Consider the following 27,483-nt stretch of genomic DNA (forward strand, 5'->3'; position numbering starts at 1 on the left):
AGAAACTAACTATAATATCTCTTTTCATAATGTCCACTTTAAAGAAAAGTTTGGAAGTGACTTTCCAAAACTTTCAAAGCTTTATTTGTAATGTTTTCGGTTTCAATACTATTTAACACATTTAAAACCATTCCGCCCTGCCAATAACTTACAGGAAGGTTTCATTTTTTTTCATTTACATTTATCAGACGCTTTTATCCAAAGCGACTTACAGATGAGGAAACATTGGAAGCAATTATAACAACATAGGTGCATCAAAAACTAGTCCATTAAAGCCTAGCAAAGTATACAAAGCTAAGAATAGTGAGGTTAGTAAGGTTTTTTCTTTTAATAAGAAGGAAAGTGAAAATAATTAGGTTAAATCAGTCAGCGAAGTGTTGACAGAAGAGATTCATTATAGTAGCGCTGAATTTCTTTAAATTAATTAATCACAAGTATGGACGTAGTTAAGTCCGACGTTGGGCTTACACCCAACTTTTTTACGTTGAGCTGGTTCAACAGGCCCCTGAAGACTTGGTAACGTATATATTATATTGCATTTCTATCAGTAGATCCTCCCAAATACACAGGCTGGACCTTTAAAACCAAAAGAATAATACAATAACCAGCATGAGTAGTGTTTGTATAAAAATGCTCTAATGCACCTAATTTATTCATCTTCCTTCACTTCTAATTATCGAATCCCCAGTGACAGACAGGGGGAAGAGGGAATAGCAGCACGATTTCTACTTCAGGATAAAGCCTCGCATTACAAGACTCACCACACACTTTGAAGTGTGAAGCCCAGTGGACCACAAATATTACCAGCAGAAACCTGCCGACATCAGTGAGGGGTACACAGGTGCATGGTCGGCTTCAAAGCAGAACAAGAATAAAGAAGAAGAATGAAAGGGAGTAGATTGTACTCTTCTCCTTTATTTATAGTGTATGGACAGATTAGCAGGCTTAGATAACCTTCAAAAAGGTCGTGGGTGCAGTCTCTAAACCATGTGCATTCAGGTGACAGGTACACAGAGGGTTTAATGTGGGATGTTACAAAGCCTCATCATTTCTTGAATAAATGGACCAGATTTAATACTTTTATCATCTTGTGTAGCATTTATTTTTCAATAAAGGTCAAATGTGAGTGTCATTTACAAAATGACTGGAACACCAAGAGAGATATTTTAAGGGAAGTTCTGGTCGTTCAGGGTCCATGCCATTACAATGAATGGAGAACAGAGTTTTCAATCTTCAAAAAATCTTTTTGAGGCTTTGGAATCTCCTTAGATTCCCAATTCACTATAATTGCATGGAACGATTATAACAATTTCTGCTTTCCATGATTTTTTACACAAAATAAATGCATGCTGATCTGAAATGACATGACGGCGATTCATTGTACACGGACTTTCTTCATGTGTAAAAAATAAATTCAAACACGAAATTCATCGCAGTGTTTTCAACATCAATACGTTGTTCAACAAACAAACATCAAACAAACTTTTCAAAAGTACCCCACAGAGACATGATGTAATCTAATCTGAGGCACATGTACCCCTTGTTGAGAGTCACTGTTCAAAAGGGCATGCCATGAGCTTCGGGGATCAAACAAAATCGCAGAGAGCTACAGTGGATCTCCCCAAGAAACACCATCACTGTTTGTCTAGTCGCTGAATTCCTCTCACTTCTCTCCTCCGTGCATACCAATTAAAAAAAGGATAGGATGAGAAGAGGAGAAAAGCTGCCAAAACAAAGTCAAAACCAAATACATACAAATGAACAGATGAAAAGAGGTAGAGAACAAAGCAAGGAGATGGAGAAGCAGAAGGGAGGCTGAAAACACTGCCACACCTCAAAAAATCGATTAAGACCCCTAGTGCTCTCTCGCTCCAGTTGAATGACGCAGGGTGTGTGTGTTCGTGAAACGCGGGGCGAGATTTTAGCACAGGTTTGAGCTGTGTATACAGCTCATGAATCTTAAGAACACAAACATTTTAAACAAACAGGATTTGTGTTGTATGAAGTGGGGTAGTCGGCTATCTGACCTCCAAGATTTTAGGGTTGCCCTGGCGACCGAGGGTGCCCAGGATGAGTCCCCATCTCTGGGCGGAGCGGGCTCGCTCTATGGCCTGCAGTCTGGTGGCCCTCATGGCTTCGTGGTCATAATATTCTCGAGAAAACACTTTACTGTATGGGTCATACCTGCAGATATGAAATTTACATCAACACAACACTTTATTAACAAACAATTGGATTGTTTGATACAATCTTTAATAATTTTACATACTTTTCTCTTTGATAAAATCCCTAACTCATGAGATAGCTTAAGTAAAAATCTGAAAATCTACCACTGGTTTACCTGTATGCAGGAATCTCTGGGTTGGCAATCATGATGGATTCTAAGTGAAACCTTCCGTCTCCAAGATATCTATAGACACAAAAACTCTTATCAGAGACTGAAAATTAATATACTTAGAAAAAGAGACTGTGTGTACATGTCTAAGTGGGCGGCATAAAATAAAACTCTAGATCCGCTTTCCTGGGAAAAATATCATGACTGAGTTCAAAAAGATAGTCTCAACCTAAAGACCAGAACAAAACCAACAAACCAAAGTAGCATCTCTAACCTCCAGTAAGCCATCAGGGTGAGAGCCACTTGCTCTAAAGACACAACAACTCAAACACAAGAAAGCGAGTCTTACTATTGGAGGGTTATAGGCTAAAATCCAGGCATTTTGCAAATAAACCTGTGTGATATCAGAATCAGAAAGAGCTTTTTTGCCAGTGGGCTTGGAAACACAAGGAATCTGTCTTAGTGACAGAAGCTTCCAGTGCACATACAGGTTAAACAAGGCACAGGTAACAATAAGTTAAAATAAATATGTGAGAGACAATACACATTCGACAAAAAGGAACAAAAGGACAATAGGCAGAATATTGTAAGTAAAGATGCGCTATATACAAATAATACTGCGTTATATAAAGTACAAGTTATAGGTATAGTAAATATGAATATACATAGTTGTGTATGGCACAACATTTAACTGTTCATGAGGTAGATGGCCTGAGGGAAGAAAGTTTTCTGTAGTCACTGCTCTGTAGAGCTGACCAGACGGCAGCAGTTCAAAGAGAAAGTGTGCTGAGTGTGAGGGGTCCAGAGTGATTTTACTCAATCTGGATGAGTACAATTCTTGGAGAGTGGTGAAGGTTGTTACAGTGATTCGCTCAGCAGTCCGACTAGCCGTTGTAATCTTCGGAGGTGACTTTTTGCAGCTGAGAGCAGAAGTGCAGAAGAGCTGTCAGAGCAGCTCCTGTGGCAGGTTGAACTTCCTCAGTTGCTGAAGAACGTACAGCCTCCGCTGGGTCTTTTTGACAATACAGTCAATTTGAATGTCCCACTTAGTGAGATGGTGATGCCCAGGAACCTGAATGAGAGAACAGTCACCGTCCTGTATGAGGCCAGAAACTGTAGTGTTGTCTGTGAACTTCAGGAGCTTGACAGAGGGGTCAGTAGAGGTGCAGTCATTGGTGTACAGGGAGAAAAGCAGTGGGGAGAGCACATATCCCTGGGGGACACCAGTGCTGATGATACGGCTGTTGGATGTGAATTTAACAAGATACTGTCCCACACCTGTAGGCATCATCATTGGCCTGGCAAAGCTGTCTGAGTTTTGGTGTGAACCATGGTTTGTCATTGTTATATGTTAAATATGTCCTGATATGATTAGGTCATGTCGCAAACATTGCACAAACAACATTGGACAAGCACTCGCGAGTGCTGATTATACTCGGTGGTGCAGACAGGAGGAGACCTGCCATTGGTAATAGGAGTATATATTAACATGACAAACCTGATAGACGCCATGGGGAATGCTGCTTCAATTAGAGCGGCTAATTAAGACACATTTATGAACGCTACGGAACATAGTGTGGGTGGAAAGCTCCAGGGTCTAGAGGTCTGCACAGGCTTGAAACGAAACCCGAGATTGTTTAACCCGGCCAGACCATTACGGTTGCATTTTAAACCTGAATCCGACCTGAACCCAAAGTGCGTTAAATAGCAAGCTCTATTGGTATATGCCTACATTTTATGATTGGTTGCGATGATAATTAAACAAAAAGCTACATGAAATCAAACACAGTTTTTTCAAGGCACAGCGTCCCCCTCAGCAGTGAACACACATGCAAGAAATAGCACAGACTTACCAATAACGAAACTTTAAAGAAACAAAAAGGCCTGTTGTTGGACGAGTACATCCACGATCAGTGTATCGCTGTAGAGAAGACATACCTGTCTTTTTGCTGTTATAGGCCAAGACAGCTTTGCAAGCTCTGCACTGTACATAACCGCTGGGCTCATTGTTAGTTGAAACAACATGATCATAATTCTTCCAGTGTGCAGCTTTCCCTTTCAAGCTTCTTTCCCAGCTTTTTTGCAGCTTTTGACCTTGTTTAATCAATAGCCTAAGGTTCGGGTCGTGTTTGTAACAATTTTTTTTTCAAGATGCGATAAATAGCTTTCGTGTAGCAAGACCTCTACCTGGGTCCACAGGAGTAAAGGCTAAACCAACCATGCTTCACTCTGAAACACACACGCAGTATAAAATTACCCTTCAAACACACCAGCTGTGACCGCAACCGAAGGATGATGCCTAATGATTCTGTCATCATTTACTCACCCTCAAGTTGTTCCAAATCTGTATACATTTCTTTGTTCTAATGAACATAGAAAGATATTTGGAAGAATGCTTGTAACCAAAAAGTTCTTGGTTACCATGGACTACCAAATTAAAATGGTAATCCAAAAGTGCCCCAAAACTGTTTGCATTTCTTCATTCTTAAAAATATCTTATTTTGTGTTTAACATCAAAATCTATAACATTTATAAAGCAATTTTTTTTGTTACAAATAACAGATACAAATCTAGTCAATGTGAACGTTTAGTTATCCTATGCATATATAATATTCCCTGATCTGCAGTGCTTTGCCTTTTTGCCAAATCATTTTGTCCATAACAAATCCTGAAAGTGTAGTCTTTTGTATATTTCGTAGCAAACAGATCATATTCCAGTTGAATCTAATCTGACGGGTCATTAAAAGCAAATATTATACAAATATGACCCCCTGTTTCTGTCAGCAAACTGCCGAACCAGACACACAAGTTTGCTTCCCAGGGAAAACACATACTGAAAAATGGCTGAAAAAACCCCAGCATTTTCTAGAATGTAGACAACATGTTAACTTTCTACATTACCTCAGTACGCTGCCTGAAAAGGCATAATTTCAGAGATTTTGGACGTAACCACAAGATGAAAACTGCTCAATGCAAACACATTCTCTCTTCCTTTGATACGTGACCGTAATAAAACACCAATTTTCTTGGATAACCGCACTGTCTTTTTCAAGGGTCTATATTACAAATATTGCAGTTACGGCAGAGGCATTAAAGTGTCCACGGTGCCCGAGCTCAGCTTTTAACGGCATAACTTAAACAGCCACAAATTGATGTATTTATCGGAGATGGCACCACTGAGAATACAAGATTAGAAAAGCTCCATTTGCAGTTCTGCTTCTCACAGCATACATCCATGCACCGACAGTTCTGTTCATTGTGCTTTTAGTAATGAGCCAGACACCACTTATTTCAGGAAAACCACAGGTGGAAATCAAGTTCTGTTGTCACTTTTTTGCCTAAACTGTGACTGACGGAACCACACACACCAACCCCCTGTCGGTGCAAAACGTTCTTGCAAATACTTGTACGCCTTGTTCGTCAAAATCAATTAAATACCCAGAGTTCTACGGTTCGCCCAACGCAACAGAGATAGCACGAAGGTGGTGATCAGCCAAGGACCTGTGTGATTTCGGCACAAAGCTATAATCTTCTTCTCCCTAGGACTTTATTCAGACCCACGGCCAACTTATTACTTCTTATGAGAAAGTCAGGCACTGTGTAAGCTTTAATTAGCTGCTAATTATATGGTTGTGATTTGGCTTCGCAATATAACATCACATTACAACGACCGTAGGTGTCGGAGAACGTTTTTAATTTGGTTGCAGAGGATGAGGGCTAAGTGAAAAATGAAAGTAAATGATCTATGAAAAAGGGTATTTGCATAATAGCTGTGTCATTTCGGGGGTCAGTGACATGGGCGCTTGTGTATGTCTGAAGCTGACAGGCGTTCTGATGAAGAGGTGACGGGTGAATATGAAAGAACAAGCCAAGACGCAGTCATCAGTACACATCTTCTCAAACATACACACACTTCCGATTAAAAGGCAGAAAACACACATGCGCATGCACGCAGCCCAACACACACACAACAATAGACTCTCTTTGGCTTAATAGGGAAGACTAGCTAACACCTAGCTATGCATAGCTTGTCTCCATTTCTTCATATTTAAAAAATGCTACAGCCTACATCCTTTGTCCTTACATGATGGCGTTAACAGGCTTCTCCAGACGAGGTGAGGTACACCCGAGGATCTCCCCAGGAGAAAGTGGGCGACACTGGGGTACCAGCACCTCGTAATCTGGCTTCAGTTCCGCACTGGCTGCCTGTAGGAAGAGGAAATAAAAAGCAAAGGTGATGCTGAGACCATAGCGGGGAAATATCCGACAAATAGAACAGTCATCATCAACACATCCTGACACCCACATGCTTTCTCTTAAACAAAAGAAAAATGAAACCAGTGCCAAACAATTAGGGCAAGTAGTGCTATAGTAATGTTATGTAGGTGGGACATTAGTAACAGTTTTCCTTTAGTGAAGTGGAGGAGATAGCACAAATGCAATCAAATGAACACATGCAGTCACACTACTCTGACCTCCAGAGCCGGGCCCACACACATATGACAAACACAGGCTGTGCACACCTCCATAAATAACACGGGTCATCATTAAACAAACCTTCACAGAACAGAAAAGTCAATTTAATAGAGAGGGCCAAAAAGAAGATGAGAAGGGAATACAGAAAGTGTTTAAATTGATTTAAATAGTCTTATCCATATTTAAGATCACATAACACACCCACATACACAAACATTTGCAATTATGGGAGAACTAAAACATACAAGCAAACACATATTGAAGCAGGAACGTAAATGATGGAGAGAGACACTAGATGAAGCAGAAAACATATTTAACTGCAGGGAATAGTTACAGCATCACTGAAAAAGCAGTGGAGTTTAAAGGTCACCTGCAAGGCAGCAACAAACTGGATGGTGCTGACGAGGGCGAGCGAGAGGCCGGGGGTAAAGTTGAACCTGAGCGAGTCCAGAAAGTGTGTAGTGTCAATCTGAATGTCAACAAACACATACAGCATCTTGATTCCCTCTGTGGAGTCAATGGGGACTGAAGACACAAGCACAAAAAACATTAGCACACTAAAAAAGGTTTTAGGTTCTCCTAGTTATTCTAGTAATTCTTAAACATTTGAAATCAAATAAAATATTGTCTTAAATATGAACAACATAAACTAAATGAAAATGAGAAATGTTGCCTTAGCAATAAAATGAAACGAGTTTAAGTTGAGGTAATAAAACTATTACCTTGGAAAAACTAAATCTAAAATAAAAATGAATTGAACACATGAAGCAATATAAAAATAAAGGATTAAATAATACAAATAAAAAAGCACATTGCTAAAAATGTAACTAAAATGAACATGACTAAAAAATATAAAAATAAAAGCTGATTCAATATATTATTTCATGAACAACCTATATTAGGCCTATAACTGACTGCTGAAAGAATGTACTGTACTCTATACCAGTGGTTCCCAACTGGCTAGGGGTGCCGCCGAATCTCAGGTTTTTTCCAGTATCATTTAATAAGGCCCAAACAAACCGAACGCAGATGTTAATCGAACCCGGTTGCGCACCAAAGAGGCTAATATGAAAACACCAAGTCGCTGTCAGTGTGCTGTTGCCGTTTTCAACCTACAGCTTGTGTGAGATAGCGTTCTCATCCCTGAAAAAAACAAAAGGCACTTCCTTTTTAGGTTGTATGGTCAGGTTTGAATAAAGAAAATAAGAACCTAGTAATGCGAGTTGTTTATTATTATTGAAAAAATGAAGTATCAATCTATATTCTAATGTGTTTTATTCCAACGATTTTCACATACAATAAATGGTTCACATCTAGTTTTAAATGACAGATTTGAATCAGTTATTTCACCTCATATAAAGTATGTTGTAATGCGTCCATGCAGCTGTTTAAACTTAATTTGTTGTTTGGCAATCTGGATAAAATGTTATATATATGTATGTAAGCATGTTAAACTCATTTAATCAGGTTTGGGTACCGTGGGAAGAAAAACCCTACAAAGGGTTGCCTTGCTTTCAAAAAGTTTGGGAACCACTGCTCTACACAACAAAACACTTCATTAAAAAGTGCCATTCAACATTATAAGCTAAAAATATGAATATTCGAAAACTGTTGGATCGTTATAGGCAAAATGATTTAAAGAAGAAAAAAAAACAATGCCAGCAATTCTGACTGACAACCATTTCAGTTCACGTCTCTCCTTCAAACTTAACGAACCGCACACAAAACCTGACTGTTCTTTCAGAAGGTGCACTCGTGGCCTGGATGCACTGAACATACTTTGACAAGTTGTTTGAACTCATGCGACCACTGAACGATCTCAAAAGACATGCTTCTGTCAGACTACCCGCTCCAGTCTAAAGTTCACAAGTTACTGACCAGTAAAGACGCTTCCATTTAGAAATTTACTCCGGCCAGCAAGTCCCATGCTGTATCTTTCTCTGACACTTAAAAATGCTCCGCACTCCCGACACGTTTGCTGCATTAATAAAATGCGCTTGCTGCTTGATCATATCACACGTCATGCATTTTTTGCTATTTTTGGCCGAATATTTTCGGTTGCTGAACATACAGTGCATCCCTATAACGTACGTCATTTAAATGGATAGTCATTACAGGAAGGAAGTGCATTTTCAGATTTTGACGGTACACAAATTTTAAAAAGAGAAAGACCCACGTTGATAAACTATTTACAATAAACGCTGCAATATTTTATGAACAAATAGGCATTGTAACTTTTAATGTCACTGGGACTTTAAGCATCATTTTTCTATGCAATCTCAAAGCTGACGTATGTTTAATGTTAAACACTTCCTCCTGTTCTTTACAAACACGTCTATAAATAAACAATTTGTACGTTGATTGTTTGAGATTGTTTAAAAAAAGCCACAGAGCCTATTGCACAGAAGCACAAACATTCGAAAAATGACAACATCCAGAAAAAAAGGGCTGTTGATTTGATACCAAAGGAAGTGATGTACTGGTTGGAAGAACGGTGAGAGGAAAGACGGAGAGAGATTTTATTGACTGTGGCGATAAAGTTTTTGATAAGTGGGTCAGTATCAGAATGTGATGCGTGTTTGATACACGCGCTGGCAGGAGCGTATTTCTGCAGGTTTTAGAAAACTAGTAAGAGATGGGGAGGGGGCCTGGGGGGGGGGTTTGTGTTAAGTGGAATCGATCCATTTCTCTTTTCCAATTAGCGCTGCAGACTGAGAGCACTTACTCGTTGCAATAGGGACGCTCAGAGATAATGTCTTTTTGTATGCAAAACCCGGAAGCGAGTAAACATTTTAGGACTTCCGGTTCCATCGAACCAAAGTCTATGGGTTTTTTTAATGTGTTTTTGGTAAATTGCACAAAATAAGGTCTGTGGAAAACAAAACCTCTAAATATTTTCACGTTTTATTCTCACATAAAACAGCAATTATAAACCGCTTGTGATTTTTTTTCAAAGCCTTGTTGTGTTTTTAAAAACAACTACTTCCTTTGTCGGGGACGTCAGACATCATCTCGCATATAAAGCTCACAAATAATGGAACATGGGCACAAATCTGTTACATCACAGATGCGAAAACATTCACAGAGTAACTACTTAATAGAGTTTGAAAGAGTTGGCGGAGGCTTGGTGGTGGTGACGTTGATATCAAGCGACCTTAAGTTGATGAAATTGATCCTCTTTCATTTGCGCCGACTGTTTAATGTAGAAACGGCATAAAAATTATTTACACAGATATTATAATTACAGATATTATAAAAACATTGTTATAAAATGTTATGATTATAGAAAAACAAAACAATGGATTTGGGTTCTTTCTTTCAACTTGCTTTTAAATCCGAGTAGTTTATTTCTGCGTCAACTTTCTTTTCTAAAATCTTCTAACACAAGGAGGTCCTAATCACACAGAACAGCTTATATTATTAACAACTTCTCATTATCCAAAGAATGATCAGATCACTCTAATGTGACAAACAAATATAAATTATAATTCCAAGACTAAAGGCCAATTCACACGCAGTACAAAAAAAAGTCAACCTTAGTTGAGCTTTTGTGATTTCTTCCCCCTCATTAAACCATTAAAACATCGCAGCTTCAGCGCTGACCGTCACAAATACGCAAGAAAAAAAACTCATTTAAAATCTAAAACTTATCACCAGTGTTCGATTGTGTTTTGCATTACAGGCATGTGAATGACCAGAGTAAATTGTGTGGTCAATCCGGTACTGTGTGAATGACCAGAGTAAATTGTGTGGTCAATCCGGTACTGTATGCATAAGACTTAAAATCATGTCACGATTTGTCGCTTTGCTGTGTCGCTTCTTTTGTAAATTATCCATAAAATCTAAACTAGGACTTTAACAAAATATAAAATCTGTGAAAGATTAATACAAATTAATTCTCAGATTAGTTTTATTTGAGAAAAAGACAATGATAACAACAAATTGCTACTATTCTACTACTATCACCTACTATTCTGGAGAGTCGACCTGATGCTGCTGCTGGATTATTGACAATATTATAGTATGATTAGTATAAACACAATACTGATCATCAAGACTATTGATATTAAGAATAATGTCAAAACCTTAATATTGTGACAGCCTAAACTGAAAATTACACAAAATTCACAATGTTAACACCCCATGCACATTCTCAGATGTTTTGACTTTGATTGTCTAAGTATATGTATGTTTTGCCGCAGGCTTCGGCCCTCAGATGCAAGATTAATATTCCCTTGGCCAGCTCTGGTATTTGGGCGAGGTGTGATTGTTCTGAATCTGCCGGAGATATATTGGCCCTATCGATTTAGCATTTCCTCTACTGTATGTTGTGCTGCTGACAGACAGCAGGGGGTGAAGGAATGGCCTGCTCCTGGTTGGCACGTCCAAGCCTTTCAAAGGACAACCTTAATGCATGTGCACTATTGATCTGCTGAGTAAACGTACAGGCAGGCTTATTCAGAACGTCTGCTATCCATTAAAACACATCACAGCTCGTACCGGCTACCACACTGAGCTATTGAGGGCGGCTCGGCAAAGCACTTCAAAACTATAGTCCATACGACACCAGTCCTCCTTATCACGACCCACTGTCTCCAGCCTTTGCTCTTAAAAGACCACTGGAGATTATTTGGCCTCCATTCTCCATAATTGTTTTCGGAAATGCTTGTTCCCTTTAATGAAAGACCTTGGAACGGATCACTGGAAACCAAAGATACGTAGAAAGATGGCATGCTAACATCACTATCTGTATTCTACGAAAGAAAGACATTATGATTTGGAATGTCATAACCCAATGACAAGAGCATGTGTATATTTTGATGAACTCTCTTTAAACTATATGAATAAGAATTGTATTTGTTAAACTCACTGAGACAACTGTGCCCATAATGCACCATGAAGTCAGCTCCCAAAGCCCGGGCGGTGAAGTCGTCCACACAGCAGGCCCCATATGTCACGTCTCCCATCACCAGACTGTCTGCTTCTGTGAATCTGACAAAACAACACAATCAACAAATCAAGGACTTCGATCGCCACCCTATAGCAAGCCATAAGTGAAACGAAAGGTCCACACAGTCAGCCGATCAATCGCTCAAAAGAGGAAATGTCACTGAGATGCCCGTGTCTCTAGTTCAAGGGTTCTCAAACTTTTTGTGGCCAGGGACTCCTTACAGGATTTTTTTCCAAGGACCCCTCATAACTAAAACAGTGATTAAGTATATGCTTACTACAATTTGTACTCTAAATGCCATTGGGCTTCATTGCATTGTAATATTCACCCTTATTCACCACTTCAGACCTGATTTATAGAACAGAAACACATTTCAATCACTTGCAAATAGTGGGTCATCATTTACACCTTTAGTCATTTACCTTAAAAGCTTTCATAAATCAACAGTAGCAAAGACTGGAATATAACACCTTTAAACACAAACATTAAAATTATAAAGATTATAAATACAAGACAATAAAGAGATGATTCACCCTGAAATGAAAATTCTTCCATCATTTACTGTCCTTATTTAGTTTCTTTCATCTGATGTACAAAAAACAAGATATTTTGAACAGTATGGGAAATCAAACTGTTTCTGGTCCCCATTGAAATTCAATTATGATAAAATGAAAAAAAAATCACTAGAAATGTTTTGGTTACCCACATTCTTAAAAAAAGAGGGAACATAGAGTGCAGGTGCGCTCTGCCATGTGACATGAAAATGACACTTTTTAATGCATGCAACAAGAGACTGACGATTTAAATACAAAAGAAAGATATGATGTGCTATTTGTTAGAGAGTCAATATTATGTATCAAATGTTTTTTGCGTGTTTCGAGAGTAAGAGAAAAAGCTGCAAGAAAACATGCAGTTCCGTTTGCATTTTCGGCAGTGCTGAAATCATTACGCGGACCCCCTTGGACACACGTCGTGGACCCCACTTTGAACCCCTAGTCTAGTCAAGTGGATGAGCTCTGTGTGGTCTGTGACAACATCTGAAATAACCTTCAGAGATGACAGAGCACACTACACAACTAATGTGAACATCTGCCATAAGTGAATGTAAACATTCAACCATATGCTGAAAAGCTCATTTCTAGATGTGAATGGATGCATAGTTCATGTTGGGTGACATTTTACAACAAGGTTGTAATTGTTAACATTAGTAACATTAACTAAAATGTTAGAATGAGCAATTTTTATCTAGATACAGTGCAAGGTTCTATTTCAATTGCCTGTAACAAATCAACCTGTATGGTCATTTAGCCTGCTTATTGAAATTGCCTGCTATAATAAAAATATTTGTATAATTTGTTTCTTTTATTGAGATATCAGTAGACCACGCAACACGTGTACTTTTCTGAAAATTTGCACACAGGTATTGATAATAGGAATTACAATTTTATTCTCAAGTTTCCGATTCCTATTCCTTTCGATTATTGAGCATGCTAAATAAGTTTGGGCGTTGCTGCGAAAATGGGCAGGAGCGATTCCTCCAAATTTCTGTACCGAGAGGTCACGCTATGACGTTTTGATCTCTATTGGTCTCACTCACTCAAGTGACACAAATTCGCAGGTCAGAGTTCACCAAACTTGAACTTTGATACGCAGCGAAATGCTAAATATCTTCAGACAGTCTTGCATTTCCGGTCTGTCTCATTCGCATGAATGGAAGTTAATGGAGCAAAAAGTCAAGTGTGACCGTGGCTTGACTTAGTGGTTGCAGTTCACATCCACACCGCCAGATGCCGCTAAATTTCATACACTGGACCTTAAAGCTTTTAATATTTGTTCGTTTCTTGTTTGATGGTTGCACGATGTGTGCAGTAGTTATTCGTTTTGTTGATAAAGGTACTTTATTTAAAGAGAATGTTTTTATGCATGGTGTGTGTGATTATTAGTTTTGCAATAAAGGTGTGTCGTATTGTTTTGTGTATAACTATTAAGAAGAATAATGGACCCTTCATGAATTCTAGTAAATGCCGCTTAATTGCTGCTAATTTAAGTGAAAGTAAATCGAGACGTGTGCACGACCGCATTTTCGGCTGCCCTGAAATCCCTGACACGCAACCCCTGTGGGACTGGTACTACCTGTTATTCTACACGTTGATTAACGGGTGGGAAAATTCGGTCACCACAGCATCAGTTTAACACACTGTAAAGAGATGCTGCTACAGCTCGTCCTTGGCTTCCTTCCTTCACTTTGTAGGACAAGCGTTCCAGTGAGGTGCATCTCTGAGGAGCTGTTTGAAGAGCCAACGATCTGTTTTTGTTTGCTTCTGCAGAGGTCTTTAAGTATTAGCACATCTATTGACTGGCGCAACGCTGCCACCTTTCCTCCGTGTGAAATTTAAATGCAGGATAAACATGCGGCAGGGGCATAAATTATGAGTGTGAGAGAGAAAACGAAAGAGAGAGGGGGTGAGAATGAGATATGAGAAAAGAGTTGTGGCTGTTGTATGGTAAGCTGGCTGTCTGGAAGCAGACACATTTAGGACAGGTATTATTAATAGAACAGAGACACATTTTCTCTCTACACACACACATACTCGCGGCTAAGCCTCTTCAACACATTCACCTTGCTAACCTTACGTTCAGACTGTAGCTTTATAAACTGGCTAACTCTGACACAGTCTGTGCAGATATCGGTGTCTGGACTGCTTACAAATATAAAAACACAACTAGTCTGGCCAGGCCACCTTCTTTTACTACTTCCTGTCTGGACAGAGTGATTTCTAAAAGTGCTGTAGCCCCTCTTTTTTCTCAGTCTGTCAAGCTGTGTACGCGTTTGCCTCTCTGGCATGCCGTGCCCTTCACTCTCACCCTGTCTTTTCCTTTTGCCAAATCCTTGGCGGATGAATGTGCTCAAGAAAACCTGTCATAAAAATGTCCTAGTCAGATTCTACCACAATAAAAATCTTTGTTTAAGGGAAAAAATTGTGATGCACTGAAATTTTGGCTGCCGAAAAAGAATTCATTCATTCTCGGTTTCGTCTGAATGAAAAAAAAGAGGCTTCTGTCAGTAAGTGATGATGTAGCTCACGTGGACTGTCATCCGGCAGGTGCTTATATCACTGAATCTCATTTTAAGACTGTATACATTAACAGATTCACTGCTCCGATTCTGCGTGTGGTTTTCATTTACATTATTGTGCACCATATATAAACTACTTGTATAAGCAAGAGTTGCTTAGTTTGACTATAACTTGACTACTGTTATGCATAGAGTATAATTCTAAAACTACAATGTTTAGAAGATTGGTAAAAAGTTATATTTGATTGTGTTGCAATGACCAAGGAAGAATAATATATTTGATATTGTTTTAAAATATTTCTCTCTGATTTCACACATTGGGCATACGTCAACGTGATAAAAATGGACTATCATAAAAGAAAACATCTTTGGAAAAAAATATTTGTAGTGTAATTTGATTTTATGATAGACTGGCTCGCGTGAGTCACGTCCCATTTGTTTACGACCGATACTGCACCAGGGGGAGATCAAAGAGCACGCAGCTTCACTTTTCAGGACGTGTTGCACACCCGGCACATACAATTAAAATACCAACAATTTAAACTTCAAGGTCGGCTTGACAATATAATTATACATTTTTCAAGGATCTACATGACTATAGGAACCCTGTTTTTTTAGGGGAAAAAAAGCTTCTCCCTCTTTATGCGTCTCTCATTCATGGCTTACTTCTGTAACCCAGTGCCCCCAAACATGCACACATGCCATGTGAAGGACACAGGCAGGCAGCCATCACTTATAAAGCACACAGAGATGGATGAGAACTCATCTTGTAAATAAATATTTGCTTTTGTAGATGTGATTAGCCCACCCTTTCTCTCATCAAGGTCCTTCTCTTCCTGTTGCTTATTTTACATGCACATGCACGAGTGGGTGGTGATATCGCAGGCCCAAAAACAACATGTTTACAAATGAGATAATTCTTTACATAAACGACCTGTACAAAAGGCACAAAATATTTAAGGACTTGAAGGGATAATTCACCCAAAAGTTTTTATGTTGACATGATTTATTCACCCTGATGTTGCGCAAAAGCTGTACATGACACTTTTTAGTGGAACATAAAATATATTTTGCTAAATGTTTCAGTGGTTTTGTGTCCATACAATGGAAGTCAATAAGGTCCAACGTTGTTTTAATTAACAAAGTTCTTCAAATTATATTCTTTTATTTTCTGCAGAAAAAGTCATACATGCCTGGAATGACATGAGGAAGAGTAAGCAATAAATCAATTTCCCTTTAAAGGTCCCTAGAGGCATCTAGCGGTGAGGTTGTGAATTGCAACCAAAGGCTCGACGCTCGTCCTCCTTATAGAAGTACAACAGCGGCCTTACTTATGATGTCATGTTTTCGCTTCTTTGCCGCATAATTAAAGAAATGCGCCCTGTACAGCAGTTTGTCTGTTTAGGACAATACATCTGCAATAAATCAATGGTTGATTAAAAGATTTTGCCTAATTTCATAAATTTTTACTTGAATAATGAATAACTTAATTTTAAATAAACATCCCTAAAGTAGATAAAAATATATCAGCAATGTTTATAAAATTCAGTGGTCAAATGCACCGTCTATGCGATTACCTGCACCTCATGTTAAATATCAAACAGAAGAAGAATGTGGAGCATGAGAAAATTGGATATCATGTTTTGCAAGCAACTAAAGCCTTTATTTGCTCTTTTTTTAATTTAATTTCTGTCCAAGAGAACCAATTGGGATATTACAATCTCATTAGTGTTTTTTCAATTCATTGAGTATGCACATCTTTAAGCAAAGCTTAAATATTTTGTGGCCACTTAATGCCTTTAAAGATGCGCACATAAGTCAAATCGGAGGTGTTTGCGAATCCGTCGCCTGTAATGATGACTAACGTGGCATGCAGCGGCAAATCACGTGCCGAAGCTCATTGTCAAGTTTCCTTATTCGTGCAGTATATCCGATTAACACAGGCGAGAGGGGCTTGTGGATGAAACTCGGAAATGCATTAATATAAACTCTGAGTGTCAGATTACCGGAGCTCGTGTGAGAGCGAGATATCGCCTGCTACCTGGGAATGACGCTGTAATTACGGAGCAGAAGTGTGGATCAAGTTCACGCTCCCACCGGGACTGTGGCTCAGAGAGAGCGAGATGAGGGTTTTAGTTGTGATTAGTGCTTCTCGCACCCCTCCAAATGTTGACCGTAGGATAGAGTCACTGTCAGATATGGCCGCTGTCTGCAGTCTGTCCCTGCTTCCATCTAAATCCAATCCACCATCTCTCTGTCATGCTATCTGGCTCCAGCTGAAACATCTGAGCTGAAATGTCATTAAGATGCAATTAAGATGTAGAAAAGTCTGTGATCTCAATAACAAGGCTTGTTAATTAGTGTTTCTGTGGCAGCCAGCTCCAGTCGCACGAAACAGTCACGCAGAGAAGATCAAGGAGGGACAAACATGTGCGCTTTTCTCAAATGCTGTGATGCTGCAGTGGACTTCAAAACTGGTTTGCACTTATAGAGGGTTCAGAAATCTCCCCCCATGTCACTTTAACGGTCGTGGAATGGTTCAATGCTCAATACAGACGGTTCATGCATCTCAGTCATGTTCCTCTCTCTCCATCAGAATAGCGAGACGGAGTCATGCTCCCGCAGGAACGGTCAGTGTCACTGCACGTCTCTCGCTTTCTCTGTTAATGAACATTAGGGTGTGCTGTGTCTGGAAGCGAATCCATCCATTTCAAGCTGTTCTTCCTGTCTCTCAGAAGTGAAATCTTTACTTGGCTTTGACAGGACTTTCATCAAAGCTCAGCGTGAGTGAGGGGTGGCCAGCGCAAAGCTGTTTGCTCTTTTTCTTTTGCCTCTTAATAAAACATTTTAGAAACAATTTGAAATAAGAACAGGGCTCCAGACTGCGACAAAATGGTCATATTTTGTGCCCCGTTTGAGAGACAGCGCGAGCATTTTTTACAGGTACTCGCGCATGTGCGACCTCCAAATATGGAACATCTTATAGTTGTTATTTCAACTATTTTTAAGGTTGATTTAAGGTTTGCCCCTTATCATACATAAAATTATATTTCAGATATCTTTGAAGACCGAGCAATACGACCAAACTGCTAATTTATGATTCAAACATTAGATTGTAAGTCTTAAATCTGATCCAAGTTACTTATTTAAAAAAGGACTAGTCAGTCGATCATCTTAAACAACAAGTCGAACTAGACCCAGCAGACAATATATTTTGTCCTGGTGATGTTTGTTCACAGTATCAAAGCTAAATTATTTTATATTTGATACTTTTATACTTGTTTTACGCACCCAGATGCTACGCAAAACCCTTTAATATGGTAATAAATATTAATACTTAAAAAGTAGAAAAGAAATACATTTATTAATTCATTTACATTTATATACTTAATATGAATAAGAAATCAATTGTCCCAATTAAATGAAATCCCCTGTGCACAAAGAACCTCCACATAAAAACCCCAAAATGAACGTCTAAATTGTTGGACATCCATTCTAAAAACTCTCAAACTCTCATTCGTCAGAAAAATTGTCAAAAAATGTACCCAAGCTGTCACTAGGGGAGTACCCTTTCAAGATATACTACACCTTTTCACCCAAAGAGTGCATATGAGTACATCAGAGGTACATATTAGTACCAAAGAGTGAATATTATTAAAATTTCCAAAGCACACTAACCCAGTAACAGCTTTCTTCTGAGAGTTTATGATACATATATATCTTTAAAAACACAACCAGAGCAACTGTATTTAGAAACTGAAGGCCCAGAGCACAAGCCCCTGAGTGATTCAGTGCTGTGCTCTCTGATATCTCTATTTCAACAACTGCGTGTTTAGCCTCTCACTCGGCAGGGTTCAGTTAACACAAAGACTAATATTAGATCAGCGATGAAGGTCTGTGACAGAAAAATCATCCCATAGTCCACAAATGAACCACTTAGCAACGCTCAATACACACCAACTCGCACCAAAGCACGTTACTGTAACCTGCTTAACATACACAACAGCTTAATCTGGTCTACAAGGCCACAAAATGCCTTATTAGCAAAGCTTTTGTGCATATTTCTCCTTTTTGTTGTCGTATGACCCCACTGGTGTCAGAGTGATTTATGAAAGGCAAAAACATTGTAATTGTCCAGCTGTGTGCCGCTGTGGATTGAGGTTTACCCTCAGACTAGCTCCAGGCTGAAACGGGCCAGTGCGTGTATGTGTGTGACGCTCTTTTGATGAAAGGCTGGCCTCAAAACAGCTTAGTGGTTTTATTCTTGTGTGAGCAGGTCTCAATGTCTGGAGGGGACGGATCATTGGCTGGGTGACAAGTCCCTGAAATCCTGTTAGTCAACTGCAGGGCAGAACTCAGCCCGAGAGAGGGATGCTCTATTGAGGACGACAGGATACCCGTCCCACATTATCCTCAGCTTTTTCCTCACATCCGGTTTTTGAGCTATGCGACCAAACATGGTTTGTTTACTTAGTGAGAAAACACCCTGTCATCACCCTCTTGTCATTTCGAACATTTATGACTTTCTTTCATTCTGCAGAAAACAAAAGAAGATATTTGGAAGAAGTTGGTAACCAAACATCCGTGGCCCCCATTCACTTCTATTGTATGGACACAAAACCAATGCAAGTGAATGGGCGCCAGTTTACAACATTATTTTTATTTGAATTAGGGGTGAAGTATCCCTTTAATATTCCCATGAAATGTTTTGTTAGGTTGTATGGCATTTAGGCTATATCGGTCACTTTTGAGGCCATCTATATTCTAGCATTGTACACAAATTGACAAAATGAACTCGTAAACAAACTTACTGTCTCTCTTTGGGGAAAATTAACTAAAAATATTAATGTCTTGCACACATAGGCAAGTCCAGAAAAATTCTCTAGAGTGACAATGCTTCTAAATTATAAATACCACCCGTCTCCAACTAGCAATAACAAGCAAATCCTTTTGTAGCCACACTAATGCCACACTATTAATTTATTTTCCAACTATTAACTGGTTATGTCCCACCAGTCTTCTTACATTACCACTACAGGAATCTAGTTGGGTCTATGACACACATCGAAAGCTTCATTCTCTTAGCGAGCGACGATAGTGAAGCATTATCCCTTGGGAGCAGAGACAGGCATGTAAGTAGAGCCCGATTGAGGTGTCCTGGTGCACTTCCACATAAAGAGATGTCTCTACATCCTGCTTAGCGCAAGTACGTGCGGAGACATCGCCATGCCTATAATCACATGCAGACAAATTGCAATAAGATTGTTATGTGCATAAACAAGGATGTATTAATGGAGGCAAAATAGGCAACAAACTTAACAAACACTCTCTTAAAGATGCTTCTATACACATTATCACTCCGCTCACAATGATCATGCTGTTCTTGAATAGACATACCCAAGCTTTCCTGGTTATATACAATGTATATCCAACACATTTTTCCTAATATTACAGTAATGAAATGTCAGAGTAGCAAAAAGTGTGAAATAAACGACATTATCGTGTTTGCTACTCATGACCATGGTAGTAATATGCCAGTAACTGCCATTGAGAGCAACAGCTATACTTTAAGGTGTTGTAAACCTCCTTGGTACACACACACGTGCTCACTCACTCACGATCCCGCCCAACACATAACCCCTTGCTCAACAAATCAGGTTAGGGATGTGAAATATTAATACGGCACACCTGCTGATGCCTCATTTTTCATTTGGTTGTGTGGCGCGTGGGCTCATCCCTCCTCACCCTGGCAGAAGCGTCTGGCGTGGGGACACGGGGATAGAAGAGATTACCGCCAAGACAGAGAGCCTCTTCCCTTGATAACTGAGGAACTCTACAGAGGGCCTGCCTCATTATTTCCTCTTTAAATGAATCGACAGAGAGAGAAGGGAAGACAGAAAAGCTTGAAAATGGGGGGGGGGGTCAAGGAGTGGAGAGGGATATGGAGAGATGAGCTGTATGATGTAGGTCTTTAATAATAATTGAATGATATATTGATTAATATATTAAATATAAACAACTGCATACATAAGATTTGAACATTAAGCATTGAACATTAAGCATCAGAAAAAGTTGCCTGGATCCTGATTGGTCGGCTGCAATGATAATGCATGTAGGATAGCATCAATCATTTTTTATGTAATTCTATTAAGTAAACACATCAGTAATGTGTTTATTTAATTAAATTACATGTGTAATGATAACACTGACAGGCTAATTTTCCTCTAATGATGAAGCAGATATTTGTAATCTGTTTGCGAACATAATGCCATCAAAACAAACAGGGGATGGAAAAACTCACTTCTACAATAGCACAAAGAAAACCAGCGGGGACAATGCAAAGATCAAACACTTTCCACTTCAGCTTCTAAGGTTTGTTTCTTTTTTCTCCTGTAAAAGCCACCCCCCCTCTCCTGTCTGACCGAAAGGTCTTCGTACCCACACACCTTGCACAAACAGAGGCCGAAAGAAGTCCGCAGCACAGCCCTGTGCCTCCACTAATGATCGGTTGAGCGATGAGCTGCTCCATCAGTAAAGATAGTCTGGTTCCAGAACACACAGACAGATGTTATCGCTAATGCTGTTAGATAATCCCTTAACCCCTGAAAAACAAGATCATTACTGCTATTCCGCACACTAGATTTCAGCCATTGGCCTTGACATGCCTCCAATCGGTTGGCCATTATGCAAATGCATTGTTCTCACACACACCCACACATCTTAAAGAAAATGTATCTGGTCACATATGTTCATACCCAGCCATGACGCCTTGCAAAAGATCTTTTACGAATGCAACGATGAGCTGAACTGAATCGTGTGGCCTGTCTGAAGCGTGTCTTATCAGAGGATTTTAATCGCAGTTGGGGATGGTTGGCACAAAGGCAGGAGGGGATAAAGTATGCCGAGTGGTGCATGTTGGGCTTTAAAGGTTGGCAATGAGATTTTAGGATAGATTTACATGATGGATAAACAGGGTCTGGGCAGGGATTGGTGTTTAGCGATGTACAAAATGCAAACATGCTGATTCGATCGGCTGCGGTTCTCAAAGGAGGCCGCCAACATTCTTCTCATTTCAAACTTTTACGAGTTTCTTCTGCAGATGACGGAAGATAATTTAAAGACTGTTGGTAACCGAACAACGCTGGAATCCATTGACCTGCATTGGTTTTGTATAAGGGGTACCGCTGTTGTTTGGTTCCAAGCCTTCTTCAAAATATCTTCTTTTGTGTCATACAGATTTGAAATGGCAAGAGGGTGAATAAATGATGACAGAATAAACATTTTGGGTAAACTATCACTATAACAAGAACAAAGACAACGGGAGTCTCAAGATGAGACCCAAAAAGAAATCAATCATGACGCATCCTGGTAACTTTTTTTGTTTTGTCGATGCAATCTGGACTGCATGACATGAAGTAATCATTTCTACAAAACATTAAATGGTCCACTGTCAACAACAAGTTGAACATGACAGAACATGGCTTTCAAGATTGATATCAAAGAAACAGTCTCGCATTCAAATAATGAGGTCTAAGTTCATTCACTAATCCGACAGAATTTACAAATCTACTCACAGCGAAAATAAAAGACATTTAAGGTTGACTAAGCATGTCAGTAATATCACTCTGATCTCAGAAATCTATTTATCTTTCTGTTCACAGTTGCTTCTCTGTTCTCCAAACTCATTTCTGTCCCTTTCTTCTTACTTCTCCCACATCTTTCAGACATTTTCTTAAATATTTTGCTTCGTCTGGGCTGTGCATTTTCCAGGAATTATTAAAGTCCCTAGGAAATCCCAGTTTTCTTGCCGGTATTGACACTTTCTGTTTAGTCATTAATATTTCTGATTTCCCGAAACATAAAGTATGTATATTTAAAATTCTGGGAAATGTTAATTTAATGATCTTTGATGAGTACTTTAACCAGACCCATTTTTATTTCATGGCGCCTTTAATATTTTCTGTACCGTTTTTCACACATTAAAGGCTTATACTCACCCTGAACACATTATCTTGTTTGCAGACAATCACAAAGATGAATCATTTCACGTTAAAATCTAAAACTTAGTGTGAACAGGCCTTAAATCCTTTCTCCTTAGAAAATGCCCAGTCCATAAAAGATAGACAGACTCTTAGCTTTAAAAGAGACTCTCAAACATATCCACTCCTGAGGCGCCTTCTCCCAACCTTCAATCTCAGAGTTTTCTTAAGGTTGCTTAATTTGAGGTGACACCACTGTTACCGCGAGGTAGCGAGTCTGTGAAGCGTGATTCTAAAACAGTACAACAGTGCAGGCTAGGTATATTCGGCTCCTCCAAGTTCAGTGGTTTTCTGTGAGAAAGCAAGCAGACACTCAACTTTGCTTTTAAAGCCCTGCTAAATAATTTCACCTCATTAGTGTGAAAGTGAATTTGAAGACATTTGTTGTCAAGCACCACAGGCACAGTGATCATGTTGGTTAAGTGGATGAGAAAAATATGCAAATCAGACTCGCAGGCACAAGCAGATGAGTGTATACTCAGAGTAGTGGAGGAAAATCACGGTTAGATAATTGTGGCGTTTGCACCTCGATTAAACAAAATAGGATTTGCAGGAAATATCTAAGTGTGTATAACCTTGAGGAAAAAAAATTGGTTTTACTGTGATAAAACATGACAGTGCAGTGAAACTGAACTATGGTTTTATTAGAAGTCTTAGTGTCTTATTTTTAATATGCCTCATTTTTAGGTTAGGTGAACATCAATGTTGAAGGGTCTTATATACAGTGGTCAGTCATCTCATGCTATATTCTAAGACACCTTAATATCTCACATAAGGAACAAGACAATCACAAACTGCCTTGCGACTAGATCATTAAAAATGTAATAAAAAAAGTCATTCTGACGATTGACTGTTCACATGCTCGCACTCCACATATCCATTTTCTCGCGCAGGGCCGTATCTAACATAAAAATGAAATTTGTGAAGTAACTGGCTAAAATTATACTGTGGTGCTGCATACATTTTACAACAGCGTTCCTCGAATTATAAAATATGAATTGGCCTATAAAATAAATGGAGGTAGTTAATGTTTACAGAGCCAAGAGGTGACCAATCAAATCCAAGATGACGGTGTTACTGTTCACGTTCTCGGTGAAAGTATGTATGTAATGTAAGTGGCTAAAACTGTCAATGTTTGACAACTGTTTAACGGTAGAAATGTTGAACGTCTGACAGTTGTATCTAGTGATGCAAACTACAAAACACTGTTTTAGTTATGTATAAATATATATAAATTGCGACATTCATGTTATCAGTGATCAGTGTGACAAGACGTTTGCATCATTTTGCAAGATGAGAAATACATGTGTGCGTATTGTGAATGAATTGAAAAATGCTTACCAGGTAAATTCACTTGTCAAAGATAAACCATTCATTAAATCATTCCCAAAACTTTGCTTAACAAACTGTGTCATTGAAAGTGATTAATGGTTGTGGTTAGCCTATTAAAATAAAAAGTAGATCTCCATCGTAGATCACGTTACATTTATATTAACTTCTAAAAGAGCAATAAATACAACTGAACTACACTAAAGATATCTTTTCCCACCGTAAAACTATGAATAGACATCTTCTTTAGGGAACTTTTAACAAAATACAAATTGTGAAATGTAGAACAAATCTGAATTGCACTGAATTTCCCACATTCCTCACCATCCTACTGCTCTCTAACCCACCCGAGTTCTTAACCCTGCAATTTGCCATTCTGACAAGAGCGATCAAATCTAACTTTTTCGCCACTTTTCCTCTGAATCTTCACCAGGTTTCTGTGTTCATTATTTTTCTCAGTTTTTCTTCGACCTATATTGATTTTTGTGACTAATTTGCTGTACTTGTTTGCTACCAACACTTACAGAGTGCCTTTCGTTTTTTTTATTACAACAGATTAAAAGTTTTATTTAAGTGAGCTGTGAATACACGGGTGCACTCTCACTTGAGGCGTTTTCTAGCAGATTACGCCGTAGGCTCGAGTAGATGGAGGTGCCCACAGGGACCTGCCGGAGGTAAGGTGATGTTCAGGTGTGACCTGCAAGTGTGGGCTTTCCTCTTTGCACCTCAGTGTGGTGTTCACAGCATGGACCTACAGATTTGCAGTTCTCCTAAAAAGTGTATACAATAATTTGCCCACCTGCTATCATTTGCAACATTCAAGAGTGGACAGCAAAAGCTATTGAGGGAAATTTGCAGAGTATCTCTGAAAAAGGCTTACAGCTTCCCTGCTCACAACTGAGGTGTGATGATACTACGGACGTTCTCAGACAAAACGTTTTAAATAAATCATATGTAAAGGGTCAAAATTTTACATATTTATGTTTAAAGGTACAGTTTTTAGTCTTCATTTTCTCAAGTTGTTCCAAATCTGTATAAATTGCTTTGTTCCGATGAACTCGGAGAAAGATATTTGGAAGAATGCTTGTAACCAAACAGTTCTTGGCCATTATTGACGACCATAATAGGAAAAATTACAATGGTAGGCAAAAGTGCCCCAGAACAGTTTTCCTCTGAATCTTCAAAAATATCTTACAATTTCCCCTATATGGTAAAAATAACCACTATACTTTTTGCTGAGGCTCATGGGTGCTTATTGTATGTCACAGTGAGTCACAATGTTCTGTCAATGCAATGAATCCACTTAACCAGATAAACATTCAATTATCTTCATTTTTGTTCCACAGAAGAAACAAAGCCAAACAAGTTTCTGACTCGATCACAATATTTTCTTTTGGGGGGGTATTCCCTTACCGAATAAAGTCTGTTGTAAAGTGTTATTAAAAATATGACAAACAAAAATCTTATTTTTGAGAGAGCCGCCATTTTACAGAGAGATGGAGACTAGCTTATATCAAGTGACAAAACTGCTCAAATACATGCCAGGAAAAAACCTGCTAAATAATCCCACTGTTATGGGAACAAAAATAGATTTTCAAGACAATGCAAAAATTTCTGGCTGGTTTTCCTAATTCGCCCACTATTGGGGGTGTGGCAAAAAAATTATTTTGGTCTCTGCACATGTCCATCAAAACAAGACTAGCTATCCAGTTTAAAACTCTACCTTAGGTAAAAGAATGTCTACCTGTGATTCAAAAAATATTAGGGACAGAAATCAGAGCAGGCTGACTCATGTCCTTATCGTCTATGTTCCTTTCTCTCTCATTCTCGCACCCTTTCCTTCACGGCAGTCCTTGCCAGCAGGACAAGGCAATACACTGGGCGTGTAGGCAGGTAACTCGTTACACAGAATGGCACGGTTGCTCATTAGTCATCAGCACAGACAGAGCGAGCAAGACATAGAGAGAAAAAGAGCTGGAGAGAGTGAGAAATTGGCTTGTTCTCCCAGTGGCTGTGCGCCTGGTGCTCTCTCCTCCCCATACGGCCTCCTTATATAAGAACTGAGGAAGACAGACAGCTGGGACTCACACATACACAATCATATCGTTGCTCCCGACACCTACACCTCGTAGTGAACGCGGACGGGTGGCCCCTACCAGGATCTTTCCTCCACACTAATTCTGACATTTCCCCTGCAGGGGCTGCGGCCTGGAGACATGAATCAAAGAAAACTAAAACGGGGCCAGGCGTTAGATAGGATCTCTGGCCATGCCAGTGGAAAAACATGACATCACAATGATTTTTGGAAAAATAAGGTATCTGAGGTATAAGACTCAAAACACAAGACTGACCAAGGGAGTGCACTTTGTTTCTTAAAGGAACAGTATGGTCAAAAATGTACCTTAACACAATAGGACATTCCTGATGTTTGGGAATATTCCCTTCAAAGATGAGCAGACTACTAAACTACACCTTTTAAGTTCCATTATGCGGATGCACTCCAATTGACTAAATTCTCTTAAAGTTCACCAGAGTCTGAATTTACTCATCCTCGAGTTGTCCCAAATCTGTTTACATTTCTTTGTTCTAATGAACAAAGAGAAAGATATTTGGAAGAATGCTTGCAACCAAACAGTTCTTGGCCACCTTTGACTAAAAATCACCATCGTAGTCAAAAGTGCCCCAGAACTTTTTGCTTTCCTACCTCTTCAAAATATCTTATTTTGTGTTCAACAAAACTAAGAAATTTACAAATATTTTTATCCCACTAGGGTAGTCAATGGTGGCCAAGATCTGTTTGGTTATAAGCACTCTTTCCAAATAGCTCTCTCTGTGTACATCAACATAAAGACATTAACTGATTTGGAACAGCTTGAGAGAATTTTCATTTTTGGGTGAACTGTTCCTTTAAGCTTGTATGCTTGTAATAAATTAAGATTAAAGATAAACACATTTTACATAAATGTTATGTGTTCGTTAAAATGACCTCCTCCAATAAAATTGAAAACCAGAAAGCAACAGTTGAGCGTCAGTGAATGAAATAAAAAGCATAGACCTTTAAACAGGAAACTCAATGAATCCAGCATTTCTATTCCGAGTTTTCTTAGCTGTGAAGGTGGCATTATCAAGAACATAACACCCAGTGACAGACAGCAAGGGAGGTGGTTTCTCCTTACGGCTCTCGAACATGACGGAAACCGCAGGAGTTTTGGCCCAGCGCTGCGTACATGTTCAACCGGCTTTTCATAAGACGTTTTTACAATTTCTGAATCGTCTG

The 27,483-nt window shown here is 39.1% G+C and overlaps 1 protein-coding gene across 2 annotated transcripts in view; it reads right to left on the minus strand.

Moving 5' to 3' along the window:
• dph1 (diphthamide biosynthesis 1) overlaps window positions 1-27,483 on the minus strand; it is a 46,961-nt gene that overhangs the window by 14,641 nt on the left and 4,837 nt on the right. For both annotated transcript variants that reach the window (XM_079481057.1, XM_079481056.1), the window contains exons 2-6: window positions 11,682-11,803; window positions 7,182-7,336; window positions 6,420-6,541; window positions 2,342-2,410; window positions 2,028-2,184 (exon numbers count right to left, since the gene is read on the minus strand). In XM_079481057.1, coding sequence (XP_079337183.1) covers window positions 2,028-2,184; window positions 2,342-2,410; window positions 6,420-6,541; window positions 7,182-7,336; window positions 11,682-11,803 — 625 coding nt within the window. The remainder of the gene's footprint in view (window positions 1-2,027; window positions 2,185-2,341; window positions 2,411-6,419; window positions 6,542-7,181; window positions 7,337-11,681; window positions 11,804-27,483) is intronic.

This window comes from Barbatula barbatula, assembly GCF_947034865.1.
Source record: "Barbatula barbatula genome assembly, chromosome: 19".
Classification (NCBI taxonomy): domain Eukaryota; kingdom Metazoa; phylum Chordata; class Actinopteri; order Cypriniformes; family Nemacheilidae; genus Barbatula; species Barbatula barbatula.